A 25103-nucleotide genomic window follows, 5' to 3' on the forward strand; every position below is an offset into this window, starting at 1 on the left:
CTTTTAAGGAGAAGTATGTTTCCCAATAAGGCCTAAAGTTTCCTGGGTGCAAAGTCCATACCTCTTCCTTCTGGCTCTCTCTACTGTGCCCAAGAGGGATCCATGCTGGCAGAAGGGTGGAACACTAATTGAACAGTGATGAAAGCAGCTCAGTCTCCAGAGCCCTTTTGGCTGTGTTTGCTGCTCCAGTATCGTTGGGGGCTGTGAAGAGCCCTCCCTGGAGTCTGAGCTCACTGGGTCCCCTGGGCAGTGAGGTAAGCCTCCCATTCTGCCAGGCCCCTGAGCCCACAATCTGACATCACTGTGTTTCCATGGGTTTCATCCACAGGTCCTTGCCTGAAACAATGTCTGCGATTTGGGGGTCTGCCTCTTTTGCTCAGACACCTCTTCCCATATCTCACCCTAAGTTAACTGCCCTCTGAAATTGTAAGCCTTGTTCCACTCATAAACTGTCTGGAATCTCTGACACAACAACCTAAATTGGGATCCACAAGGGATTACAAAAAATAAAATAAAATAACGATCCCCAGTGATTTTTGTCACACCCATAAAAGGGAAAAGCTGAGCAAGACGAAATTAGGACAACTTGTCCACTTCTCCAGGCTTGACCTTCTTAGCACTGCTCTACTTTAGCGTAGTTAGAAACCTGAATGGGCTTTGTGACATTGTGAAATACGTATTTGGTCTTTATCCCCCATTTCATGGTTTACAATTCCTAAGATATTTTAGATCTAGTGACGTAGCTTTTGATATGCTAATCAGTTGAGATGGTTGGCAGCCCATGTATAGATTCAGGATGCAAGCTGGTCGAAGTAGTGTTAGAGAGTTGACATTTTCAACTCAATGCCAAGGGGAGAGAAGAGGAGGCCAAAGGTTAAGTTTGTCTTCAGTGGCCAATGATTATGTAATGAAGCCTGCATAAAAAAATCTAAAAGTAAGTTGAGCACATAGTAACTCATGCCTGTAATCCTTAACTCCTCAGGAGACTAAAGTCTGAGGAACAAGATTTGAAGCCAACCAGGGTAAAAAAAGTCCAGGAGACTTCTGTCTCTAATTAATCAACACGAAGCTAGAAGTATAGCTGTGGCTCAAGTGATAGAGCACCAGCCTTGAGCAAAAAAAAGCTAAGCAAGAGCATGAGGCTATGAACTTATGTCTCATTTCCAGACACAGACACACAGACATACAGGCACACACACCCATGGATGGAACACATGGAGATCCCTGGAGGATGGCATGTCTAGAGATGACCTGGGAGCTCAGTGCCCCTTCCCAATACCTAGCCATATACGTCTCTTCATCTGTAGCTTTTATCATCAACTAGTAGGTGTGTTTCCCTGAATTCTGGGAGCCTTCAAGCAAGTGAATGAAAGCTGAGGAGAAGGGCTTGTAGGAGTTAGTTTATAGCTAGAGGATCAGAAGCATAAGTTTAAAAAAACCAAAACACAGAACAACAACAACAAAAAACCAAAAACCTGGGACCATGATGGGCCTTTCAAGGGGGTGTGGTGGTAGTCCTGAGGACTAAGACCTCACTGTGTGGCACATGGGATGTGGCACTACCCCCAGGTAGACTGTGTTAGAACTGAGTTGAATAGGGGGAGGGCTATGTTGGCTACTTGTTTGGTGGGTGGAATGACAGCCCACACTTGGGGTCAGAGATCCTGTTGTGAGAATATAGTGTTAGAAACTAAGTTTGAGTTTTCTTTCTGAGGTTTCAACCCCAAACCTTCGGATTTTTATCTTGTTGGTCTTAGGCTTCTCCATACATTCTTTCCCTTCATTCTTGCTTTCAACAAGTAAGCATTAAATAACCAAATAGTTATTTACACCAGTACTTGGCACTCTGAGATAAACTGTGTGTGTGCACACATGTGAGCACACACATGTGCACCAATACGGAGGGCTTGAACTCAGGGCCCTGAGCTCTCACTTGTTTTTTTAATTCAAAGCTAGTGTTCTACTACTTGAGACACTTCTGACTTTTGGTGGTTAATTGGAGATAAGTGTCTTGCAGACTTTCCTGCCAAGACTAGCTTCAAACCACAATCCTTAGATTTTAGCTTTCCCTTCATATCACTCTTCCTAATGTGAAATTATATATGTGTTTGCTTCTTTATTTTTTTCTCCCTCATAGGCTGTAAGTGCAAGTTGGAGGAGCAGAGACCATGTATGATTGCTAAGTGTATATCTACTATCTAAAATCACTGCTTCATTGTAAGCACTCCATAAATATTTCTTGGCCAAATGAATGGTAAGTATAACACACAGAGAAAGCAACTGTTACTTTTGCCTTATAAATTGAATGTGAGAGAGATAGTGCTTTGCGTTAATTCTCACCAAATCAAAATCTACCTCTAAACTCTCATCTGCTGGGTTAACAAGAATCTCAGTCCAGCGTTGGGAAAAGACTCTAGTGGCTTTCCTGGAAAACATTCAAGAATACCCTACACAAGATTCTTTCCTTCCCAATTCGGATGGTCCTATGACAAATTTCTCAGCTTCCAGATGACTCTTCTCCTAAGGAAGCATGGTGGGCTTAAGACAGAGTAAACTGGGTAGTTTCTAGTATCTTACCACTCCAGGGAGCCTCTGGGGTGGAAGGCAGGCTACAGTTCTCATCTGTCTGGGGACCCCTGTCCTTCACCACCTGAGAAAACTGATCCCTCCCCTGTACTCTCCCCATTTCAATCTTATCCCTTCATATACTATCAGGCTCTCTCTCCCCTCCCATCCTGCAGCATCAGTCCACTAGGGAACATATCCTTTCTGATTACTTTCTTATCGGACAATCATGCAAATGGCTCTACCAAAAGAATACATCTAAAGCCTGACTCCTTCCTAGGAATGGAAGATATAAGTCAGGAGAAAAAGACAATATTAAAACTCAAAAGCCAGGCACAGGGGGCAGGGGTGGGGTAAAGGTGGAAGCATAGTAGTCTGATGCCAACTTCAGCAGAAAGCCTGAAGTTTTTGTGGAAGTCTGAATACAAAAGCAAAAGGACGGGCTGGGAAGGTAGCTCAGTGGTAGAGCACTTGCCTTGCATGCTTGAGGCCCTGGGTTCGATTCCTCAGCACCACATAAGAAAAAAGCCGGAAGTGGTACTGTGGCTCAAGTGGTAGAGTGCTAGCCTTGAGCTGAAGAGCTGAGGGACAGCGCCCAAGTCCAGAGTTCAGGCCCCACGACCGGACCCAAAAAAAAAAAAAAAAAAAAAAGCAAAAGGACTAGGGGTTTGGCTTAAGTGGGAAGAATTCTTACCTAACAAATGCAAAATCCTTACATTAAATTTCAGTGCCATGATTTTATTTGTTGAAGCTATTGTTATCATTGTTGATGATGCTACTACTTGTTGGGAACTCTTAGAAGCTAGAAATACAGTGGCAAAGTAACAAGATCTCTGTTCTTATGAGACTTAACAATATGGCTAGAGGAGAAAAAAATATCCGTGTGTGTGTGTGTGTGTGTGTGTGTGTGTGTGTGTGTGTGTGTGTGTGTGTATCTATATGCAAAAGTTCAGAGTCAGTAGGAGCTGTTTTTAAAAAAAATTAGTCGATTTTCCAGGCGTTGGTGGCTCATGCCTGTAATCCTAGCTACTCAGGAGGCAGAGATCTGAGGATCTCGGTTCAAAGCCAGCCCTGGCAGGAAAGTCCTTGAGACTCTTATCTCTAATAAACCACCAGAAAACCAGTAGTAGTGCTGTGGCTGTAGTGGTAGTGCTTGCCTTGAGCTGAAGAGCTGAGGGACAGCACCCACCTCAGAGTTTAAGCCCCACGACCACTACCACCACCACCACCAACAACAACAAATAGTGGATTGTTATCATTAGAATGATTATCCTAAAACACGTACCTGACACTATTGTGCCAGGTACCTGTGGCATATACCTGTAATCCTACTACTCAGAAGCCTGATATCTAAGAATCATGGTTCAAAGCCAGCCTAGGCAGGAAAGTCCATGAGACTCTAATCTCCAATAAAATCCAATAAAATCTCCAATAAAAATGCTGGAAGTGGAGCTGTGGCTCAAGTAGCAGAGCACTAGCCTTGAGCAAAATAAGCTCAGGGACAGTGCCCAAGCCCTGAGTTCAAGCCCCAGGACCTTCATAAATAATATAAATAAATAAATAAATGTTGGTGAGGATGAGAAGTTGGAATCCTTGTGAACAGTTGGTGAGAATATAAAGTGGTACACATCCATGGAAACCACTATGGTAGGTCCTCAAAAAGTTAAGAAGTAGCTGGGTGCCAGTGACTCATGCCTGTAATCCTAACTACTCAGGAGGCTGAAATCTGAGGATCACCGTCAAAGCCAGCCCAGGCAGGAAACTCAATGAGACTCTTATCTCCAATAAACCACTAGAAAACTGGAAGTGGTGCTGTGGCTCAAGCAGTAGAGCACTCACCTTGAGCTGAAGAGTGCAGGGAAAGCACCCAGGCCCAGAGTTCAAGCCCCATGACTGACAAAAATAAATAAATAAATAGATTCTTTAAAAGTTAAGAAGTAGGGCTGGGAAGGTGGCTCAGTGGTAGAGTGCTGGCCTTGCACTCATGAGGCCCTGGGTTCGATTCCTCAGCACCACATAAGAAAAAAGAAAAAAGCCAGAAGTAAAGCCGGGCGCTGGTGGCTCACGCCTGTAATCCTAGCTACTCAGGAGGCTGAGATCTGAGGATCGCGGTTCAAAGCCAGCCCGGGCAGGAGAGACCGTGACACTCCTATCTCCAATAAACCACCAGAAAACCGGAAGTGGCGCTGTAGCTCAAGTGGTAGAGCGCTCGCCTTGAGCTGAAGAGCTGAGGGACAGCGCCCAGGCCCAGAGTTCAAGCCCCAAAGTTCAAGCCCCACGACCGACAAAAAAAAAAAAAAAAGAAAAGAAAAAAGCCAGAAGTGGCGCTGTGGCTCAAGTGGTAGAGCGCTAGCCTTGAGCTGAAGAGCTGAGGGACAACGCCCAGGCCCAGAGTTCAGGCCTCACGACTGGACCCCCCAAAAAAAAAGTTGGGGCTGGGAAGGTGGCTCAGTGGTAGAGCGCTTGCCTTGCAAGCCTGAGGTCCTGGGTTCGATTCCTCAGCACCATATAAACAAAAAGAAAAAAGCCGGAAGTGGCGCTGTGGCTCAAGTGGTAGAGCGCTAGCCTTGAGCTGAAGAGCTGAGGGACAGCGCCCAGGCCCAGAGTTCAGGCCCCACAACCGGACCCCAAAAAACAAAAACAAACAAAAAAAGTTAAGAAGTAATGATAAAGAATGGCCTGAGGTAGAGTGCCTGTTTAGCAAGTGTGAGGCCCTGAGTTTCAATGCCAGCATCATCATAAAAACACATTAAGAACTACTATATGACCCAGCAATTTCCAATGCTGGATGTATACTTAAAGAATTGGAGGAAGCAAGTCAAATAGGTAGTTGTATCCCAAAGTTTACATTAGTTTATAGTCCACAATGGCCAAAAGGTGGAGGCCCCTCCCAAATGCCCATTGACAGATAAATGGGTAAACAAAATGTGGCAGATACCTATTCTTCATACAAAAAAGAAATGAGATTCTGATCAAGGCTACAGCATGGGTAAAATTTGAAGACATGCCAAATGAAGACAAGGTACTCAGAATAGTAAAATTCATAGACACAGAAAGTAGAAGAGTGGTTACCAGGAGCTTGGGGATGAAGAAAACTTTTATTGTTATTATAAAGGTGATATACAGAGGGGTTACAGTTACATAACTCAGGTAAAGAATACATTTTGTTTTTGTTTTGTTTTGTTTTGGTTGGTAGTGGGGCTTCAACTCTGGGCCTGGGTGCTGTCCCTCATCGCTTCAGCTCAAGGTGAGCACTCTACCACTTGAGCCACAGAGCCACTTCCAGTTTTCTGGTGGTTTATTGGAGATGAGTCTCATGGACTTTCCTGCCTGGGCTGGCTTTGAACCCCATGATCCTCAGATCTCAGCCTCCTGAGTAGCTAGGATTACAGGCATGAGCCACCGATGCCCAACCAAGAATACATTTTTTTTTTTGGGGGGGGGTCTGGTCCTGGGGCCTGAACTCTGGGCCTGGGCGCTGTCCCTCAGATCTTCAGCTCAAGGCTAGTGTTCTACCACTTGAGCCACAGCGCCACTTCTGGCTTTTTTTCCTTTTTGCTTATGTGGTGCTGGGGAATCGAACCCAGGGCCTCATGCATGCAAGGCAAGTGCTCTACCACTGAGCCACCTTCCCAGCCCCAAGAATACATTTCTTTTTGAACAAGGTCACCCCTTCCTTTGCTCTCTCCTAGTTTTTCCCACCCATTCCCACCCACAAGTTGTACAGTTCATGTTCAACATGTCTAGTGAGTACCACTGTTGCATTTGTTCACTCTTTGTTCCTCCATTACTATGCCTCCCCTTACCCTCCCCAAAACATATAAATGAATAAACCAGATCAAAAGAAAGGAAAACAAAAATATAACAAAGAAAAAAACCTCTTGTTTCCATTTCCTAAAGTTCATTTCCATAAATATTATTTTGTATGATCAATGTAACAGGCATTGCACCTCTGTGTTCCTCTTGGCATCGTTGTTTAATGGGTAGACAATTTCAATATGGGAGGATTGTGGGATGGTTGCACAATGATGTGAATATACTGGATGCCATTGAACACACTTAAAAGTGAGTAAAAATGGCAAAACTATATGTTATATATAATAATTAAAGTAAATGTTCTGTAAATGGAGTAATATCATAGAGCCTACACAAGTAGTTTCTAGGTTGATAGTCAGACAAGGTATCTGATAGAATGACATCAAATCATTAAGATTACTAATTATAGCAAGGCACCGGTGGCTCATGCCTGTAATCCTAGCTACTCAGGAGGCTGAGATCTGAGGATCACAGTTCAAAGCCAGCCCAGGCAGGAAAATCCATGAAACTCTCATCTCCAATTAACCACCAGAAAACTAGAAGTGGTTCTGTAGCTCAAGTGGTAGAGCACTAGCCTTGAGCTGAAGAGCTGAGGGACAGCGCCCAGGCCCAGAGTTCAAGCCCCACAACCAAAACATGTGATAGGGCTTGTCACACTCACTGTCTTAGAGTTTACTCTTAGTTTCTGAATTCCATTTTGCTTTTGTGACTCCATCTTAAAGAAAAGACTGCACCCTCACCCATGAGACTAGTTCATTATGGTTTGACATTTAAAGATATATGTATCCACTGTTCCATTTATGTTACTAAGTAACGGGTCTTAGGGACTAATCATAGAAACTGGTCATGCTGTCCTCACTCAATGCTTGCTTCCAGCATTGTTTAGCTTCTATAACTTCCCACTTGAGTTGCACCTGCAGGAAAGAACCATCAGGGACTTTTCCACCCCTGAGCAAGCAAGTATGTAAATTTTTGCTTGAAAGCAGCCCTGAAAGGGGACACAGGACTGCACTTTGGGCGCCTGACCACCCAGTGTAGTCCCAGCCAGTAATAAGGACTTTCTATTGGCTGTACTCTGTGTTTGTGTGGTCTCTTCTGGTTGCTTACCCTACAACAAATGATCATTCAGAGATCAGCTTCTTGACAAGAAGTATCCAACCCTGTGAAGAGAGTGGGTAGGGGGGAATGATCGAGGGAAAGTGTGGAGAGAATGCAAAGCCCTCAGGCAGAAACATGCTCAGAGTATTCCAGGGCCTAAAATCGCAGAGTAGAGGGATTGTAGAGGGCAAAAGGAGAGCCAGCTGGAAAGGAAGATGAAGTCATGAACTTGATAGCCATGAACAGCTCTTTCAAGACAAGTACTGCATGTTCTCTCATAGGTCTAAACTAGAAAGAGTTGGCCTGCATATAAAATAGTGATTAATAGAGGTTGGACACAGAGGGTAGATAAAGCAGGGTTGGATTTAATTTTTAGTGGACACTACACACACATATATATATATAATTTATATTTAACCCCATTAATATATACAATATGTGTTGGCCAAAAATAAAGATAAAAACTTTTAGAATAAGGGCTGGGAAGGTGGCTCAGTGGTAGAGCGCTTGCCTTGCATGCATGAGGCCCTGGGTTCGATTCCTCAGCACCACATAAGCAAAAAGAAAAAAGCTGGAAGTGGCGATGTGGCTCATGTGGTAGAGCACTAGCCTTGAGCTGAAGAGCTGAGGGACAGCGCCTAGGCCCAGACCGGACCCCCCCCCCCCAAAAAAAAAAACTTTTAGAATATGTCTAGTAATTTCAATTAGGAATAGGCTACTTGATCTTTTTAAAATCATGAATAATGATGCTGTAAGGTTACCTTGGGAGATGGAGGCAGGGGGATGAAGAGTATGAAGCTCGAGTTGGGCCCTCATGGCTCACACTGGGAATACTAGCTCCTCAAGAGGATTGAGATTTAAAGACAGCTTGGACAGAAAAGTCCCTGAGACTTATGCAACTTTTATCTCCAGTTAACTGGCGAAAAGTTGGAAGTGCAGGTATGGCTCATGTGGTAGAGCACTAGCCTTGACTGAAAAAGGCACGTGAGGATGTGAGGCCCTCAGTTCAAGCCCTGACACTGGCACACACAAAATAAATAAGTAAATAAATAAATAAAATTAAGTTTTTACTGACCAAATAAAAAAGGGAGTTTGAAGCTAGCTTTGAGCGTCATAGTTAGACTCCATCACAAAATAAATCAATACTGTAAATAAATAAGACCAAAAAAGAGAACTTTTTTTTGGTTCAAATGGACAGATGTTAAAGCATCAGTAGAAGGATTTTTATTTTACTTTACTTTTTGCAAGGTGAGAATGATCCAGATAAACGGGAGAATGAATCATACACAGGAGAGTCAAGGCTTTTTGACTAAAGAGTTTAAGTAAAAAGATAGAATCCAGATAACAACTAGGGTTTGGGGGTGAGAGTGATAACAGCACATTTCTCTTCCTGTATTAAACAATACTAGAACAATTCCTGTCCTCATGTTAAACACTGAAACCAAGTGACAATAACTTAGAACTGGATGCGCCAGGAAATTCCTGCTCCTGTAAGATAAGACCATGAATCAGTTAAAATGACTGTTTACAATTACACTTCCAGCCCATCCAAAGCTGTTTTAAACTGTCAAGTCCTAGCCAGTTCTCCAACCTGTGAGAACTCAACCAGGCTAGACTCTGGTGGCTCATACCTGTAACCTAGCTACTTAAGAAGAATGAGATCTGAAGATCAAGGTTGGAAGCCAGCCTAGGCAGACTAATCCAAAGGACTCTTATCTCCAGTTAACCAGTGAAAGTGGAACTGGAGATGTGTGACTCAAGAGTTAGAGTGCCATTGGTGAGAGAAAAAAAAAAACAAGCATCAGTACAAAGCCCTGGGTTCAAGCATCAGTACTGGTGCATACACACAAATAAAATTATTCAGCCTAGGCCCTAAAACCTTGTCCACACTTTGAAATATTAGCAATCTAACTAAGATATATCCTATCTCTGAACTTTGATAAATCTAGTTCTAGGGTAACCAGGTTTTGTGAGCTCTAGATGTGATGTGGGGTGGGGTGGGGTGGGGTGTGTGTGTGTGTGTGTGTGTGTGTGAGAGAGAGAGAGAGAGAGACAGACAGACAGACAGACAGACAGACAGACAGAGAGAGTTGTGGGGCTTGAACTCAGGGCCTAGGTGCTGTCTCAGAGCTTTTTCACTCAAGACTAACACTCCACCACTTTGAGCCACAACACCATTTCTAGTTTTCTAGTGGTTAATTGGAGACTTGAACTTTCCTGCCCTGGCTGGCTTTGAACTTCAATCCTCAGATCTCAGCCTCTGAGTAGCTAGGATTACAGACATGAGCCACTGGCACCTACCTTTGTTTTTGGTTTTCATGCTTTTCTTTTCGCTGTTGCTTGTTTTGAGACTGGGTGTTGCTACATATTGTAGGATATGCTATCATCCTGTCTCTGCCTACCAAATGCTGGAATTAGTTGTGTACAGTGCCTGATTATATTTCTGTAAATTTTTTTTAGACTGTGGAATCATTTTAGATTCAGAGATCATTTGTGGAAATGGAATACAGAGTTTCTGAGCACCTTGTGTCCAGTGTCAGATGTTTTGTTTTGTTTTTTAAGATATTAGCATTTTATACTAAATAGTAGCTTGTCAAAACTGAGAAACCAATATTGGAATTTCTATAGTAAAGTGCAGACTTTACTGGGTTTTCCCATCAGTGTTTACTTCTGTTCCAGGATTCTACATTGTCATGTCTCTTATGTCTCTTAGCCTCCCCTAAACTGTGACCATCTTTTACAACTTTGAGAGTCAGGGTAGTACTTGTCAGGGATTATATATACATGTATACACACATATATGTATATATATGTATGTATATATACATATATGTATATATATGTTATATCCTTCTATCTGGAATTGGCTGATGTTTTTCTCATGACCATACTAGTTGATGTTTTTATCACAACTTGACTGGGACTGTGAATTTGGGGAAAGAAATCAAAGAGGTAAGGTGCTTTTCTGTTGCATGATGAGCAGACAAACACACATGATAGCAGGGCACCAATAGTTCACACCTGTAATCCTATCTACTCAGGAAGCTGAGATATAAAGATCCCAGTTTAAAGCTAGCCTGAGCAAGAAAGTCTGTGATACTCTTATCTCAATTAAGCAGCAAAAAGCTAGAAATGGCAATATGGCTCAAATGATAGAGTACCAGCCTTGAGGGGGAGAAGCCAAGGAACAAACAGAAAATATATATATGATAGACATCAAAAATGATGATTATACATGATGCAGTTAGAGAAAGATTGGCCAATTTTTATTTTTATTTTTGCCAGTCCTAGGGCTTGAACTTGGGGCTTGGGTACTATCCCTGAGCATCTTTTGCTCAAGGCTAGCCCTTGACCACTTGAGCCACAGCACCAATTCTGGCTTTTTCTGTGTATGTGGTACTGAGGAATCAAACCCAGGGCTTCATGCATGCTAGGCAAGCACTCTACCACTGAACCACATCCTAAGCCCTCAAATTTATTTTTTCACTGTAATGTAACCATTTCCCCCACCTTTTTTTGGTGCTAGTCCTGGGGCTTGAACTCAGGGACTGAGTGCTTTCCCTTAGCTTTTTCACTCAAGACTAGTGCTCAACCACTTGAGCCACAGCTCCATTTCTGGCTTTTTGGTGGTTAATTGAAGATAAGACGTTTACAGACTTTCCAACCCTAGCTGGCTTCAAACCTCACTCCTCAGATCTTAGCCTCCTGAGTAACTAGGATGACAGGCGTGAGCCACCAGCACCCAGGTTGAGCATGTCTTTTTTATCACTGTGGACATACATATATATTTGAGATAATAATCTGATATTACCTTTTCCTTTGTCTTCTCACATTGTCCTAGCATTGACCATTGGGAGCTCCTTCAGGTTGGTTTCTGTGCCCTTCCTGTTTGGGGGTTTGAGTTGTTTTTTTTTGTTTTTTGTTGTTGTTGTTTGTTTGTTTGTTTACACTTCTTCCTGTTGATTTTGTTGCTTGAAGATCCCCAACTCCCTTCTCTCTCTGTACCTGGCTCCTTGTACTCAGGCCTCAGGTATTTCCTCCCCTTTGGATTACTATTCCTCCTCCCTTCCCTTTAGGCTGGCTGAGCCCAGTCTTTTGTGGAGGGCTGAAGTGAGAAAACACCACAGCCCAGCTGTGTCTGTCACCAAGACAACTAAGTAGCCATGCAGAAAGCCCAGGGGTCCTGCTCCCAAGCCTCCTTCCCCCCTGGTGCAGTGCGCTGGTCCTTGGGGCATGGAGGGGGGCTGCTGTCACCATGGCACTCTGGTGCAGCTTCTCCAGGGAGCTGGGTCTACAGAGGAGCGGCCAGTAGCTTTTCTCCAGGCTTTCCTAGGGAGGGCCTGGCTAGCTGAAGTCACAGACTTTCTGAGCTCCAGTGGCTGCCACTCTACTTATCTCAACCTTTGCAGGGTTATCTCCTACCTAGGCCCAGCCAGCCCTGAGTTCCCTGTGACAAAGCAAACTTCTCAGCAAGGATGTGGACCTGCATCCACTGGTTTCCCTGCAGGTGTGCAATAGCACAGGAAGGAAGCAGAAAGGTGGAGCTGAAGATGTGAGGTGAGCAGTTGCGCATGCACATGGGAAAACTGTCTTATCCTTGAATGGTGAGCACAAGCACGGCTTCCTTCCCTGCCTACCTTCTCCCCACATTCCAAACTGGGCTCTATGGCTGCCTGGACACCACCCCTAACACCAGGAGGTCCTGTCCTGAGACTATAACGTTATTTTCCTAGCATGCTAAGCCTCCTCCAATTCACTTTACAGAGTGTGTGTGTGTGTGTGTGTGTGTGTGCGCGAGCGCTCCAATGCGCCAGTACTGGGACTTAAACTCAGGGACTGATCACTGTCTCTGAGCTGAGCTTTTTTATTTTTTTATTTTTTTTTTAACTTCAGGCATGCTCTACCATTTGAGCCATAGCTCCACTTCTGGCTTTTTGGTGATTAAATTGGAGATAAGATTCTCATGGACTTCTCTTTCCTGGCTGGCTGGCCTTGAGTCATCTTCAGATCTCAAGCTTCTGAGTATTAGGATTATAGGCATGAATCACCAACATCTGACTACAGATTTCCCCTGCCCCTCCCTCCTCCCCACTGCCCCAGCACTAGAGCTTGAATTTAGGGAGGGCCTGGGTGCTGTCCCTTAGCTTTTCTGCTCAAAGCTAACACTCTACTACTTGAGGCATATATCCACTTCTGGCTTTTTGGTGGTTAATTGGAGATAAGAGTGTTACAGACTTTTCTGCTCAGGCTGGCTCTGAGTCATTATCCTCAGATCCTAACCTCCTGAGTAGCTAGGATTATAAGCATTTTTCAAAACACAAATCTGAACTGGAGGGAAGTGAAGGAAGGAATGACATTGTCTCCCCCCTCCCCCCCAAAAAATGTACTCATTACTTGACTTATGAAATCGTAACCTATCTGTATAACACCTTAATATTAACAACAAATTTTAAGTTTTTAAAAAATCCAATGAGCTTACTAATCTGCTTCAAACCGTTTAATGATCCTCTACTGCGATCATAAGTAAAGTTTCTCATCCTTTCATTCCCTACTTTACCTTGTTCAGCTCCTGCCTCACTATCTGACGTTAATCTCCTCACCTTTGGGACATCTCTCATGGATTTCTTTTAAGACTAGATGCCAAAATCTAAGGAAGAAATGAAGTGACAACTCAGGAAACTTTATTTTACTCACAAATCGAAATACATCTTTTATGAAACAAAATTGCCTCACTATCTAGTATGAAGTGGTGGCTTGATGTGGTTTATATCTAGAGTCGAACCTGAGTAGAGTTCACAATGTGAACTTCCAATGTAGTGGTTTAAGGAAAAACCGGGCCATGTTGCTTGTTTGGTGGGAGACAGAGGCATGGAATGACAGAAAGCTAGTCTGAGGGCCAAAGGATATGGAGAGAGCTAAGAGAGTAGCTTCACCCCTTCAGATTCAGGATGAAGGCTACTTACTGTCACTTGGATCAGCAGAAAAGCTTGAGACTTTGCTGCCACCTTGTGGCACTTTCACTACAATGCAGTGGTGGAGCTCCTGCTTTGGTCCCCTCACTGCCAACACCCCCCCCCCACTCCCCCAAAAAGAGCATATATATTACTGTACTTTTTCCCCCTGCATGCAGCAGGAAGGAGAAAATATGGAGAATATATGATAATTATAAAGCCAGCACCGTTGGAACCATACGCATCTCTTTTATACATGTAGCTGAGCAGGAGGCATTGGGCTGAGTGCCAGTGGGCAAGTCTCTCACTCTTCCCTCCTTCAACCAAATCTTATCCTCCAGGTCACAACCCCCTGAATACTTATGACTAAAGGAGTAAGCCACTGTCACTCATTTTAAGTCTAAGAATGAATATCTCTAAATATAGATCTAGATCTGTCCGTGTATCTTAGACTTATATGCTGTATTTCTTATTCTTTCTTTCTCTGCAGAATCTGATGAGATAATCCTGATTTCTCCTTAATGCAAATGGATTAATCATCCCAATTTTCAAACGATTTTGCTTTGTTTTGACAATCATAAACCATAGTGTTTTGGTGGCTAGAGAATCCAATCTATATAATTTCTGCTTCTTAGAATTTGTTCTTATGTGATTACTATTTATGAAACTTTATAGCCAATATCCATTTCACAAGCACAGATTTAAGTTTGGTAAAAACATGTAACTTTCCATTCTACTCTATGACACACTCTTCCTCTACTTTAAGTATCTATTATTCCAAATGTCCACTCAAAACAAAACAAAACACACCACTACCACCACCACCACCACCACCACCACCACCAGGTAAGTTTGGTCATGTCTAAATGTGTTTTGTTTTTACTTTCAATTTTTTTTCTCAAGTAGTGTTTCTTCCTTCTTACTTCTCCCCAGGGGTGTGTCTAAGATGTAGGTGCATTTGTAGCTTTAAGGGAGAGTCTTTGACCCTCATTGCCCACGCAAGTGGCATCCAGGCCTTTTATCGTTTGCTGCAGGCTTTACAGATAGAGTATAGGAAGTGGCGCTGTGGCTCAAGTGGTAGAGCGCTAGCCTTGAGCTGAAGAGCTGAGGGACAGAGCCCAGGACCAGAGTTCAGGCCCCACTACTGACCAAAAAGAAAAGAAAGAAAGAGTTTAGTGGGTTTTCCTATACTTTCCAGGTTTTGACACACGCATGGGAGACCAGACTCAAGGTCACTTTGACTCTTCCAGCCACCTGTGCTCCTCCTGGGCAAAGATAAACCTTTGCATTCTCCCTGATTAACCTAGGATCCCAGGAAATGTGGGTTTATCTCAACTCTTCTAATCCTTGGACAACCCTACTCCCTCACCAGGTTGCCCAGGCCTGATTTGGGCAACGCTTAAAGTCTCCCTGTAAAATGTCCACTTTGGCTCTGGCATTCCTAACAAGCAGTTTTCTCACGTCTTCAGGGCAATTTCAATCCCCAGGGAAGAGCCAGGGTACGCAGTAGGACACCCGCCCAGCCTCTCTCTACCCACTCGTGGACAATCCACCAGGTCTCCGTTGCGCTTTGGTGCCACCTGGCGGCGGGTTGAGGACGTCGGCGCAAACCGTGCTGGGGATGCGGAGAGTGCTGTGGGGAGGAGTCCTCTGTCTGTCCAAAACCCTGACACCATTGTCCGATGCCTTCCTTGCTGGGCCCACTTTCCACTTCCAGATTCCATGCCTGCTTTACCAATATGAGGAAATGGTTACAGCTCGTCATACTAAAAGGAGAAAATGAAGCCCGGGCACTGGTGGCTCACGCCTGTCATCCTAGTACTCGAGGCTGAGATCTGAGGATTTGTGGTTCGAAGCCAGCCCAGGCAGGAAAGTCTGTGACTCTTATCTCCAAATAACCACCAGAAAACCAGAAATGATGTCGTGGCTCAAAGTGGTATGGAGCTAGGCTTGTGCAAAAGAGCCCAGGGACAGCGCCCACGCCTAGGCTCAAGCCTCACAACCAACCAAAAAAAAAAAAAAAAAGAGGAAATGATTGGATCAGTTCAGTGCCAGAGGGGCCAGTCCATGGGTCTAGAATCAATTGGCTCTGTTGTTTCTGGCCTGTGGCAAGAAAACATAATGGTGGGGCCTGTGGTGGTATTTCACAGCAGCCAGGAAATTGAAAGGGAAAAAGAGACGAGAGGATCAATGTCCCCTTGGAGGACTCTCCACTCCATGACCTAACTTCCTTATACTCAACATTCCACCTTCTAGGGGCTCCACCAGCTCAGAGAGTGCCTCAGGCTGGAGACCACCCCTTTAGTCTATGGGCCTTTCGAGGTGGTTGAAGATCCAAATAACGACACTGTAATCTCCAGCCCTTGAAGGCTGGAAAACGCTCATTGCGTTCGGAGTGGTGTGAGCATGTTTCCATCCCATGTTTCTTATTATCCTTCCCTCTGTGCTCTGGGACAATGTAGGGCTACTCTGGTGTGGGGATCCAGGATGAGGCAAACTGGGGTCAGGCTGGGCAGGAAGCAAGATGGTAAGAGAAAAGAGCAAACCTGATTCCTGGTCAGTGTAACCAGAAAGCACAGACACCAAGTAAAGTGAAGCCAGGAGCTGGAGACGGGAGAAAGAGCAGAGGCCCCACACCACAGCGGCTAGCGTACACAGAGGGAATTACCATGAGAACTTTGAGCTTTGGGCTCAAATTTTATCATGTCTGATAGGAAATTTGCCCACCTTCTACATGCCCAAATTTTAAAGCAACATATCTACTGTGGAAAAATTGTGAAAATACATAAATTACATATAGTTTGACTACTCTTTGTGTGTATGTGTGTATATACACTAATATGCCTATTTGTTTTATGGAGATGCTGTAATAAATTACCACCAAATGGGTAACTTAACCAATTTTTATTTAGCTTAATTAGTACCAACTAGGTATACAATGGGATTTCATCTAATATGTCCATTTATATATACAATGTAGTGTGTGTGTGTGTGTCCTGGGGCTTGAACTCAGAGCCTGTGTATCTGAGCTTCTTTTACTCAAGGCTAGCACTCTACCACTTGAACCACAGCTCCATTTCTGGTTTTTTGTTAGTTTATTAGAGATAAAAGTCTCATGGACTTTCCTACCCAGGCTGGCTTTGAATTGAGATTCTGAGATCTCAGACTTCTGAGTAGCTACGATTTCAGGTGTGAGCCACCAGTGCTACAATGCATCTTGATCTGGTTCACCCCTCCATCATTTTCCCTTCCTATTATCCCTTTCCCAAACTAGTCAACTAAACATCATTTTATTTTCTGGCAGTTTCTGGAGGATAAAAGTCCAAGGTCCTGCTATCCGCAGGGCTGACCTCACTCCAAAGATTCCAGAGGAGGTTGATTTCTAGGCTCTTCCACTTCTGGTGGCTCCAGAAGCTCCTTGGCTAGTGGCTGCAGCACTCGATCTATGCTCCAGTGTCATGTTGCCATACAAAGCCCATTATACAAAGTATTATTAGGCTGGCATGTAGCTCATTAGTACAGTGCTTCACTAGCATGCACAAAGCCCTGGGTTTTATCGTAGCACTGGGAGAAGAAAAGTATTTTTACACCAGTTTGGTTGAATTAGAATCCAATAAGACCCTTTTCAGCTCTTATGTCCCTAATACAAAACAGTCCCTCCCACCTTTTTTGCATGCTTTTGACAAAATCTCATGTTCTGATTTTTTTCTGTTTTCTTAATTTTTTCTCCCCATCCAAATACTCTACAAGTAGTATCATAGATATTGCATTGTATCACATCCAAAAGCATGTAATAGAGGGCCTTAAAACTACATGAGCTGGGAGGTGGTGGCTCACACCTATAATTCTAGCTACTTAGGAACTGAGTTCTGAGGATCAAGGTTCAAAGCCAGCCTGAGAAGGAAAGTCTGTAAGACTCTTGTCTTCAAAATCCAGAAGTGGTCTGTGGCTCATATGGTGGATCACCAACCAGCCTTGAACATAAAGCTAAGAGACAGTGCTTAGACCCTGAGTTTAAGCCCCAGTAACAGAGGGGAGAAAAAAAAACTAGTTAGGTGTGGTTTGCTCACTCTGAGATATCCAAACTAACAAACTCAGTTTTCCATATTCCTGTCCCTTTGTTGTAAATCTCTCCATTAATTTTTCATCTAATCATAATGAATCATCAGTCTTTGACTCAATCAGTTGTTTCATTACAAATTGCAAAAATGGTGATATTTAAAACTATCATTTCTTCTACATTTGTTAGCTGAATTTTTAAAAATAAACTTACTCCTCATCAACTAAAGCAACTTGATTATTTTATGAGGTTTCTAATTCCTCTGCACCCTTGCCAACATTTGTTACTGTCTTTTATTTTCTAATCTTACAGCTGTCCTAATGAATGTGAAATGATATTTTGCGCTTGATTTGCATTTCTCTGATGGCTAATGATGCTGTGATGGTTAATCTGTATTGCCAGTTTGATTGGAATGAGAGATGCCTGACAGGGTAGTAACGTGCACTTCTGGGTCTGTCTGTGTTTCCAGAGTCTGCCCGGTGAGACAGCAACTAAGAGGAGAAGACCTGCCCTGAATGTGGGCAATACCATCCAGTAGGCGAGGGAGCCAAACAGAATACAAGTGGAAAAAGGAGAAAGCTGGCTAGAGGCTAGAGCTCTACTCTTTCTGAGCAAGTTCATCTTGCTCAGAATTGTTGCTACCATTGCCTGTGAAAAGGAGGCTCCAGCTTCTTCAGCCTTTTAAGGACTCATATTGGTAACTCTCCAGAAAGCTTCCAGGCTTTCAGTCTGTGTGTGTGTGTGTGTGTGTGTGTGTGTGTGTGTGTGTGTGTGTATACGTGTGCGTAGATGCTGAGGCTTGAAGTCAGGCCTTACACTCTTGCTTGCCTTTTTGTGTGTGAGTGTGCTGATCCTAGGGCTTGAACTCATGGCCTTGGCACTATCCCTGAGGTGTTTTGTTTTGTGTGTATGCATTTTTTGCTCAATGCCAGCACTCTATCACTTTAGCCACAGTTCTACTTCTGACTTTTTGGTAGTTAATTGGAGATAAGAGTCTCATAGACTTTCCTACTTATGCTGGCTTTGTACCACGATCCTCAGATCTTACCCTCCTGAGTAGCTAGGATTAAAGGTATGAGCCACAAGTGCCCAGCATTGCTCAGCTTCCCCCCCCCCCCAATCAAGGCTGGCATGTGAGTCACACATTCACTTTCAGTTCTTTGATAGTTAATTGGAGATAAGTTTCTCTTAGATTTGGCTTCAAACCAAAATGCTCAGATTTCAAACTTGCTAGTAGCTAGGATTACACGATAGCCCCGCTCTCAAGGCTTTCAGTCTTGGAGTGGACACCTGCATCATTGGTGCCGCTAGTTGTGAGGCTTTCAGCTTCTTGGACTAAGCATCTATCAGGTTCTCTAGCTGTCTATGTGCACACTGCCACTGTGGGTCTATCCAGCCATCAACTGTGCAAGCCAATCCAATGAATGCCCTCCTATAGATTCTATTCCTCCAGAGACTGTTAATAAAGATTTTGAACCTGCCTTCATGCTCTTATCATTTGTATACGCTTTTTGGAGAAATGTCTATGAAGATCCTATGCCTGTTTTTTAGTGGGGTATTGGTCCTTTTATTATTGACTTGTAAATAGGATTCACTTTAAAAACTTGGTTATTTAAAAATAATTTCAGACTTTGAAAAGATTGAAGGAATAAGGAACTGCACAGTAATAATTCAGTTGGTCTACATGTTCACAATTTTTCCATACTTGATTTTACTCATTCACTTTTCTGAAGGATTTGAGAGTATGTGGTAGATGTGATGCTCTTTTGCTTCTAAATACTTCGGTAAGTATCTCATAACATTGACATAACATGTTCTTATGCCCTATGTCTCTTCTATAAAACATGGTCACTGGAAAACTGGGAAAGCTACAATATTAATCATTAACCTCACACAGCAAGTTCACTGGTCAAAATCTGGGGAAAGTACAATATTAATAACCTGCTGACTATTTTTTTTTTCTTTCAGATGCTGGGGAGAGAACCCAGAGCCCTAGGCAAGTGCTCCACCACCAAACTACATGCCCTTAGTTTTCTGAGAACATCTCATTAGATAGCCCAGTCTGTCCTTGAACACAAAATTCTCCTGCCTCTGTCTCCTCAATGTTGAGATTATAGGTGTGTTCCACCATACTGGCTTAGCCTTCCAGATCCTGAATCAAATGTAGCCAATTTCTCTACTTACCTCCTTTGTCAGACCTCGGTCTGTGAACTCCTTCAGTGACTCCAGTATACAGACAATATGTGAACCACTCTGCTGTTGTAAAAAGACGTGTGCAGGCTATGTTGAAGACTGGCAGTGTGGCATCTTAGAGGGGATAAACATCTTCTTCCGAAGGGAAGAACTTCCCAGGCTCTCTGTGATTTGGGCTGTACCCCAATGGCTCCCCATGGGTGCAGCTAGCTTCAGAGGAGACACATCTCCTCTTTAGCTATCCTTTTACTTCAAAGCCTGGCACGTGGCAGAAGGAAGTTCAATACTGTCCAAGGAATCACTGACTGATACGGAACCTTCACTAACCTGTCTTCTAAGAACTGGAGAGTTGAGGGGGGTGGGTAATTAAAAATCCCTTAGTGCAGAATCCTAGAGAATATGCGTTAGTGAAAGAAGACTCAGCAACCCTAGAGAGGTAGAGAGAAAGGGCACAACACAGCCAAATCAGTGGGGAACGGTGTGAAGTCTTGGTTGTCGGTGGTACTGAGGTTAGCCTTCGTTCGCTAGGGCTCTACCACTTGTGGCTCTGCTTCACCCCTGTTCTTTGCTGGTTATTTTGGAGATGGGCAGTCTTGGAATCTTTTCTGCACAGACTGGGCCTCGAACCACCATCCTCCAGATCTCAGTCTCCTGAGCGGCCAGGATGAGGGTGTGAGCCGACCCCACTGGCAGAGGAGGAGGGGAAACGGCTTACTGTGGCTCTCCCACAGGAGAAAGCTACCCAGAGGGCCAAGCGTTCCACGCCCTAACTTGGGCCCGGTCCCTCCAGGGCTGTCCCGGGCCAGGGCCTGGGAAGCCGGGCCGGGGCGAGGCCTCCCGCCCTGGCGGAGGTCCGCCGGGAAGGAAGTCGCGTGGAGACCTGGGAGGAAAGGCGAGCACGTGCCCCAGCACGGGGTGAGCGTGGCGATGACGCGGGAAGGGCAGGGCGGTACTTCCTGCGTTTTCGCGCCGATTCGGGTCGATCCGCTCCCGCACTTCCGTCCCCCCACTGCGGATTGGAAGACGTCGGTCACCCGGCCAGGCGCTCGGGACGCTCGGGCCCCGCCCCTGCCCCTCCGGCCGCCCGGATCCGGTCTCAGCTCCCGGAACCCAGCCAGCGAGCGGCCCCGTCGGTGGCATGGAGGGTGGCAGCCGCCAGGAGGGCGCCCTGGGCCGCGCCCTGTGCGTGCTGACCGGGGCGTCCCGCGGCTTCGGCCGCGCGCTGGCCCCGCTCCTGGCCCGGCTGCTGTCGCCCGGGTCGGTGCTGCTCCTCAGCGCCCGTAATGACGAGGCGCTGCGGCAGCTGGAGGCCGAGCTGGGCGCCGAGCGGCCCGGCCTGCGCGTGCTGAGTGTGCCGGCGGACCTGGGCTCGGAGGCCGACCTGCAGCGGCTGCTGGACGCCGTGCGCGAGCTCCCCAGGCCCGAGGGGCTGCAGCGGCTGCTGCTCATCAACAACGCAGGTAAGACCCCCCTCCCCCCGTCCGCGGTCCCCGTCCCCCGACCCGGGGGTGGGGAGGAGGCGGACTCTCCGCGGATCGCGCACTCGCAGCGAGGCGATCGCCATCGCCTAGGGGTCCCGGCGGGAGCGGCAGACGGAGGAGGGGCGTCGCAGAGGAAGGTCCCCGGATGTCGGGGCCTGGTTCCCCAAATCACCTGTAGAACTTTCCCAGCCGCCTCCGCAGCACCCTCTAGCGGCGTCCGGAGTCGGGATATAGCGGCCCCCAGCAGTTCCCCGAAAGGCCTCTGGAGCTCCCCGATTGGCCAGCAAGGCCAGGAGCCTTCTCAGTCTGCAGCTAGGATGGTTGGTGGTCCCCTGGTCTATCTGCACAGTTGGTGAAAGGGGGAAGAGCCTTGCAAAGTGCTCGCAGATGCCCCCTCTCGGTCTGGATCAGAATTTGGGGAGTGCTGAGGGAGCAGAAAGATCCTCCTGAACTTCATTATTTCTGCGGTCTGCTTTTTCAGCTACTCTAGGAGATGTTTCCAAAGGCTTCCTGAACGCAAACGACCCAACTGAAGTGAACAGCTACTGGGCTCTGAACTTGACCTCCATGCTCTGCCTGACTGCTGGCATCCTGAAGGCCTTCCCTGACAGCCCTGGCTTCAAAAGGACTGTGATTAACATATCTTCCATCTGTGCCCTGAAGCCCTTCAAGGGCTGGGCGTTGTATTGTGCTGGAAAGGCTGCTCGTAACATGATGTGCCAGGTCCTGGCCTCTGAGGAACCTAGTGTGAGGGTGCTGAGCTATGCCCCAGGTAGGTGGGAGGTACTGCCATCCTTGTCCTCTAGACCTGATTGGTCCTCTGGGTTGGTTAGCCAAAGGGCCTAGCCTGTGTCCTTAGGAAAGGACCCACAGAACATATTTTCTCTAAGTATTCCTCACTCCTTAGAGAGATAAAGACTCCATGGAAGTTAGAGCTGACAGGAGATGTAGAGAAAGAGTAAGGAGTTGATTGGACTAGAAAGTGGGGTAGGAAGTCTGACATATTAGGAATTAAAGAGAAGAGCAAAATTCGATTTCTGAATCTTTCCTCTTTGTGAATGAGTAAGGTGGTACCTGTCTCACAGAGTAGTTGGGGACTGAATGAGATCATACATATGAAAATGGCACTGAAGAACCTTCTAATGGCAACACTAATAATTACTATATGGAACTTATCACACTGTATATAATTGTCTGCTACCCTCTTGTGACAGGAAAACTGTAAAAGATGGGGTTTTGTGGACTGGAGATGTGGATCAAATAGTAGAATGCCAGCCATGGGCAAAACAAACAAAAAACAAGTAAGAGCATGAAGCCCTAAGTTTAGGCCCTAGTATCTTAAAAAAAAAAGAAAAGAAAAAGAAAACAGGCCAGGTACCCATGGCTCACACCTGTAATCCTAGATCTGTGAATCTTAGTTCACAGCCAGCCCAGGCAGGAAAGTTCATGAGACTTTTTATCTACAACTAATCACCAAAAAAGCCAGAAGTGGGGCTGTAGCCCAAGTGGTAGAGCACTAGCCCTGGCCAAAAAAAAAAGCTTAGCCCCTGAGTTTAAGACAAGATGGGAGAAAAAGAAAAAAAATCCGAACAAATTCAAGGGAAGACTAGGGTATTAGAGGTAGCTGAGCTGAACATTGACCTTTCAATGTCACTTAGATATTAGCAAGTGGGAAGGAGATACAGGTAAAAGTGGGAAAGCTTCTTAGACAGACCAGACTTCAGTTGCCTTTGGCCAGACCTGACTGAGCCCTGCCCTCCACAGGCCGTGAGGAAGCCATGACCTGCCATTTTTATGATGCTGCTTTTCATCATCTAGGTCCCCTAGACACAGACATGCAGCAGTTGGCCCGGGAGACCTCTGTGGACCCACACTTGCGAAAAAGTCTGCAGGAGCTGAAGTCAAAGGGGGAGCTGGTGGATTGCAAGACATCAGCCCAGAAACTGCTGAGCTTGCTCCAATCAGACACATTCCAGTCTGGAGCTCATGTGGACTTCTATGACAAATAAACTCATGTCTTGTCTCCTGGCCTTTCTCTCCTGCTTTCAGGCATTCCCCCCCCCCACCGGAACAGGTGGCCTGTGACTGCCCATGTCCTGCCACAGTGGCCATCCCCATCCTGCCTTGCATAGATAAGCATTCCTGCATACTGACCTATCTCAGACACTGCCAGCTGGAAGTGGCTGGCATTACCAGTTAGAAGTCCGTTGTGCAGCCTGGTAATGAAGCTTCTGAACAGAGTTGAAAGGGAGGTTATAAGCATTGGAGCTCCCTTTCCCCAGGAACAGAATTTTAGGGATTGGAGCAGCAGGAAAAGAAGTGAGCACAGAAGAGAGGTGTTTGGGTCTCTTGCCTTTGACTAGTCTGTAGAGAGAGGTGGGGTGACCTAGTGTGCAACTGGAGGGCCTGTGTATGGGGGGAAGGAAGGACTGCAAGTTGCTTCCCTCTTGGATGCCTGTGTTTAGGGTAGAAGGGCCTTCTGTTGAACTTTTTATTCTTCTGACGCCTTCATCTTTCAGAACCCACTTTCCTTCCTTCTGCTCCTGAAAGAAAATAGCAAAAGCAGATACAAACAGAACATTGGCTGTCCTTCATTAACGCCTGCTTCCTCTACTTCCTGAGATCCCAGGACTAACTTGAGCTTTACTAAGCAATTAACCTAATGTTAATTAACTTGAGGTTACTGAAGCAATTAACCCAAACTTTAATACTGCCCTTATTTCCTGGATAGCTGCTCTCACTGAGGCCTACTTAGTGGCAAGCACAAATCCAAACCAAGTGGTCCAGGGTGGATATGCCAAGGCATCTGTTCTTTGTGCTTTTGTCCACACTGACTGACCCAACTTTACTACCCTTTCCTCTCTCAGACTATTCAGAGAATATCTATTCTTTGAGCCCAGCATACTGCCTGCCTCTCCACAACCCTTCCAAGGTGCCCTTTACCTGCTGTTCCTTTGGATTCCTCATTCTACTGCACACGTGGCAGTGCTCTAAACAAATCCCATGTCCTGTGATGAACCCTGTTGGCATTGTTTGTTTTTGGGTCCTGTCGTGGGGCCTGGGCACTGTCCCTCAGCTCTTCAGCTCAAGGCTAGCGCTCTACCACTTGAGCCACAGCACCACTTCCGGCATTTTTCTTTTTGCTTATGTAGTGCTGAGGAATCGAACCCAGGGCCTCATGCATGCAAGGCAAGCGCTCTACCACTGAGCCACCTTCCCAATCCATGTTGGCATTGTTCATGAAGCCCATGGTCCTGGTCCTCAGTGGGGTAGGCTTGGAACTAGCATGCAGTCTGAGAAGATGGATAAGATTCCAAGATGGAAGCCCTGAGAAATCCAATCCTGCTGGTTGATAGACCTCGGCTGGACTGGGCATTCTGCAGTGGCGGTAGCATGCTATTGGCCCATGGCTCATGTCCCATATTTGGGAGGAGGGAACATAGTTCCCTGCCAGCTAAGGTCAGGATTCTTGCACTTCAATGTGTAGGATGCAGTCTGTTTCTCCTTGTTCCCAGCAGAGGGCGCACTAAGGCTGTACCTCCTGAAGAAGCGGTAGCACCTCCTGGAGAAGTGGCAGACACCCTTGCTAGAGGGCAGATCCTAGGCAGGAATTCAGCACGTACCGGATTCCCAAAGTGGGAACAAGCAATTTTTGACTTAACCTGGCCCAGCAAATGCCTCATCCTCATTAGAATTAAAATGGCTGGACTCAGATCCCTGTTCCGAACTTAGTTTTTGTCCCTGAAAAATGGATTGTAGGGCTGAGTGAGGGTGTAACTTCAGTGATAGAGCACCCACTGGCAAATGCAGGCTCGGAGTTCACTTTTATTTTTTTTTGGGGGGGGGTCCGGTTGTGGGGCCTGAACTCTGGGCCTGGGCGCTGTCCCTCAGCTCTTCAGCTCAAGGCTAGGGCTCTACCACTTGAACCATAACGCCACT

At 45.7% G+C, this 25103-nt stretch overlaps 1 protein-coding gene across 1 annotated transcript; it reads left to right on the top strand.

Moving 5' to 3' along the window:
* The first annotated feature begins 20664 nt into the window (after positions 1-20664).
* Spr (sepiapterin reductase) lies at positions 20665-23192 on the top strand. Its single transcript, XM_069988961.1, has 3 exons — positions 20665-21143; positions 21646-21936; positions 22983-23192. The coding sequence occupies exons 1-3, from the start codon at positions 20822-20824 to the stop codon at positions 23171-23173; spliced, it is 804 nt and encodes a 267-aa protein (XP_069845062.1). The 5' UTR covers positions 20665-20821; the 3' UTR covers positions 23174-23192.
* The last annotated feature ends 1911 nt before the right edge of the window (positions 23193-25103 follow it).

Source organism: Dipodomys merriami, unplaced genomic scaffold (assembly GCF_024711535.1).
Source record: "Dipodomys merriami isolate MVZ:Mamm:240054 unplaced genomic scaffold, mDipMer1.0.p SCAF_37, whole genome shotgun sequence".
Lineage (NCBI taxonomy): Eukaryota > Metazoa > Chordata > Mammalia > Rodentia > Heteromyidae > Dipodomys > Dipodomys merriami.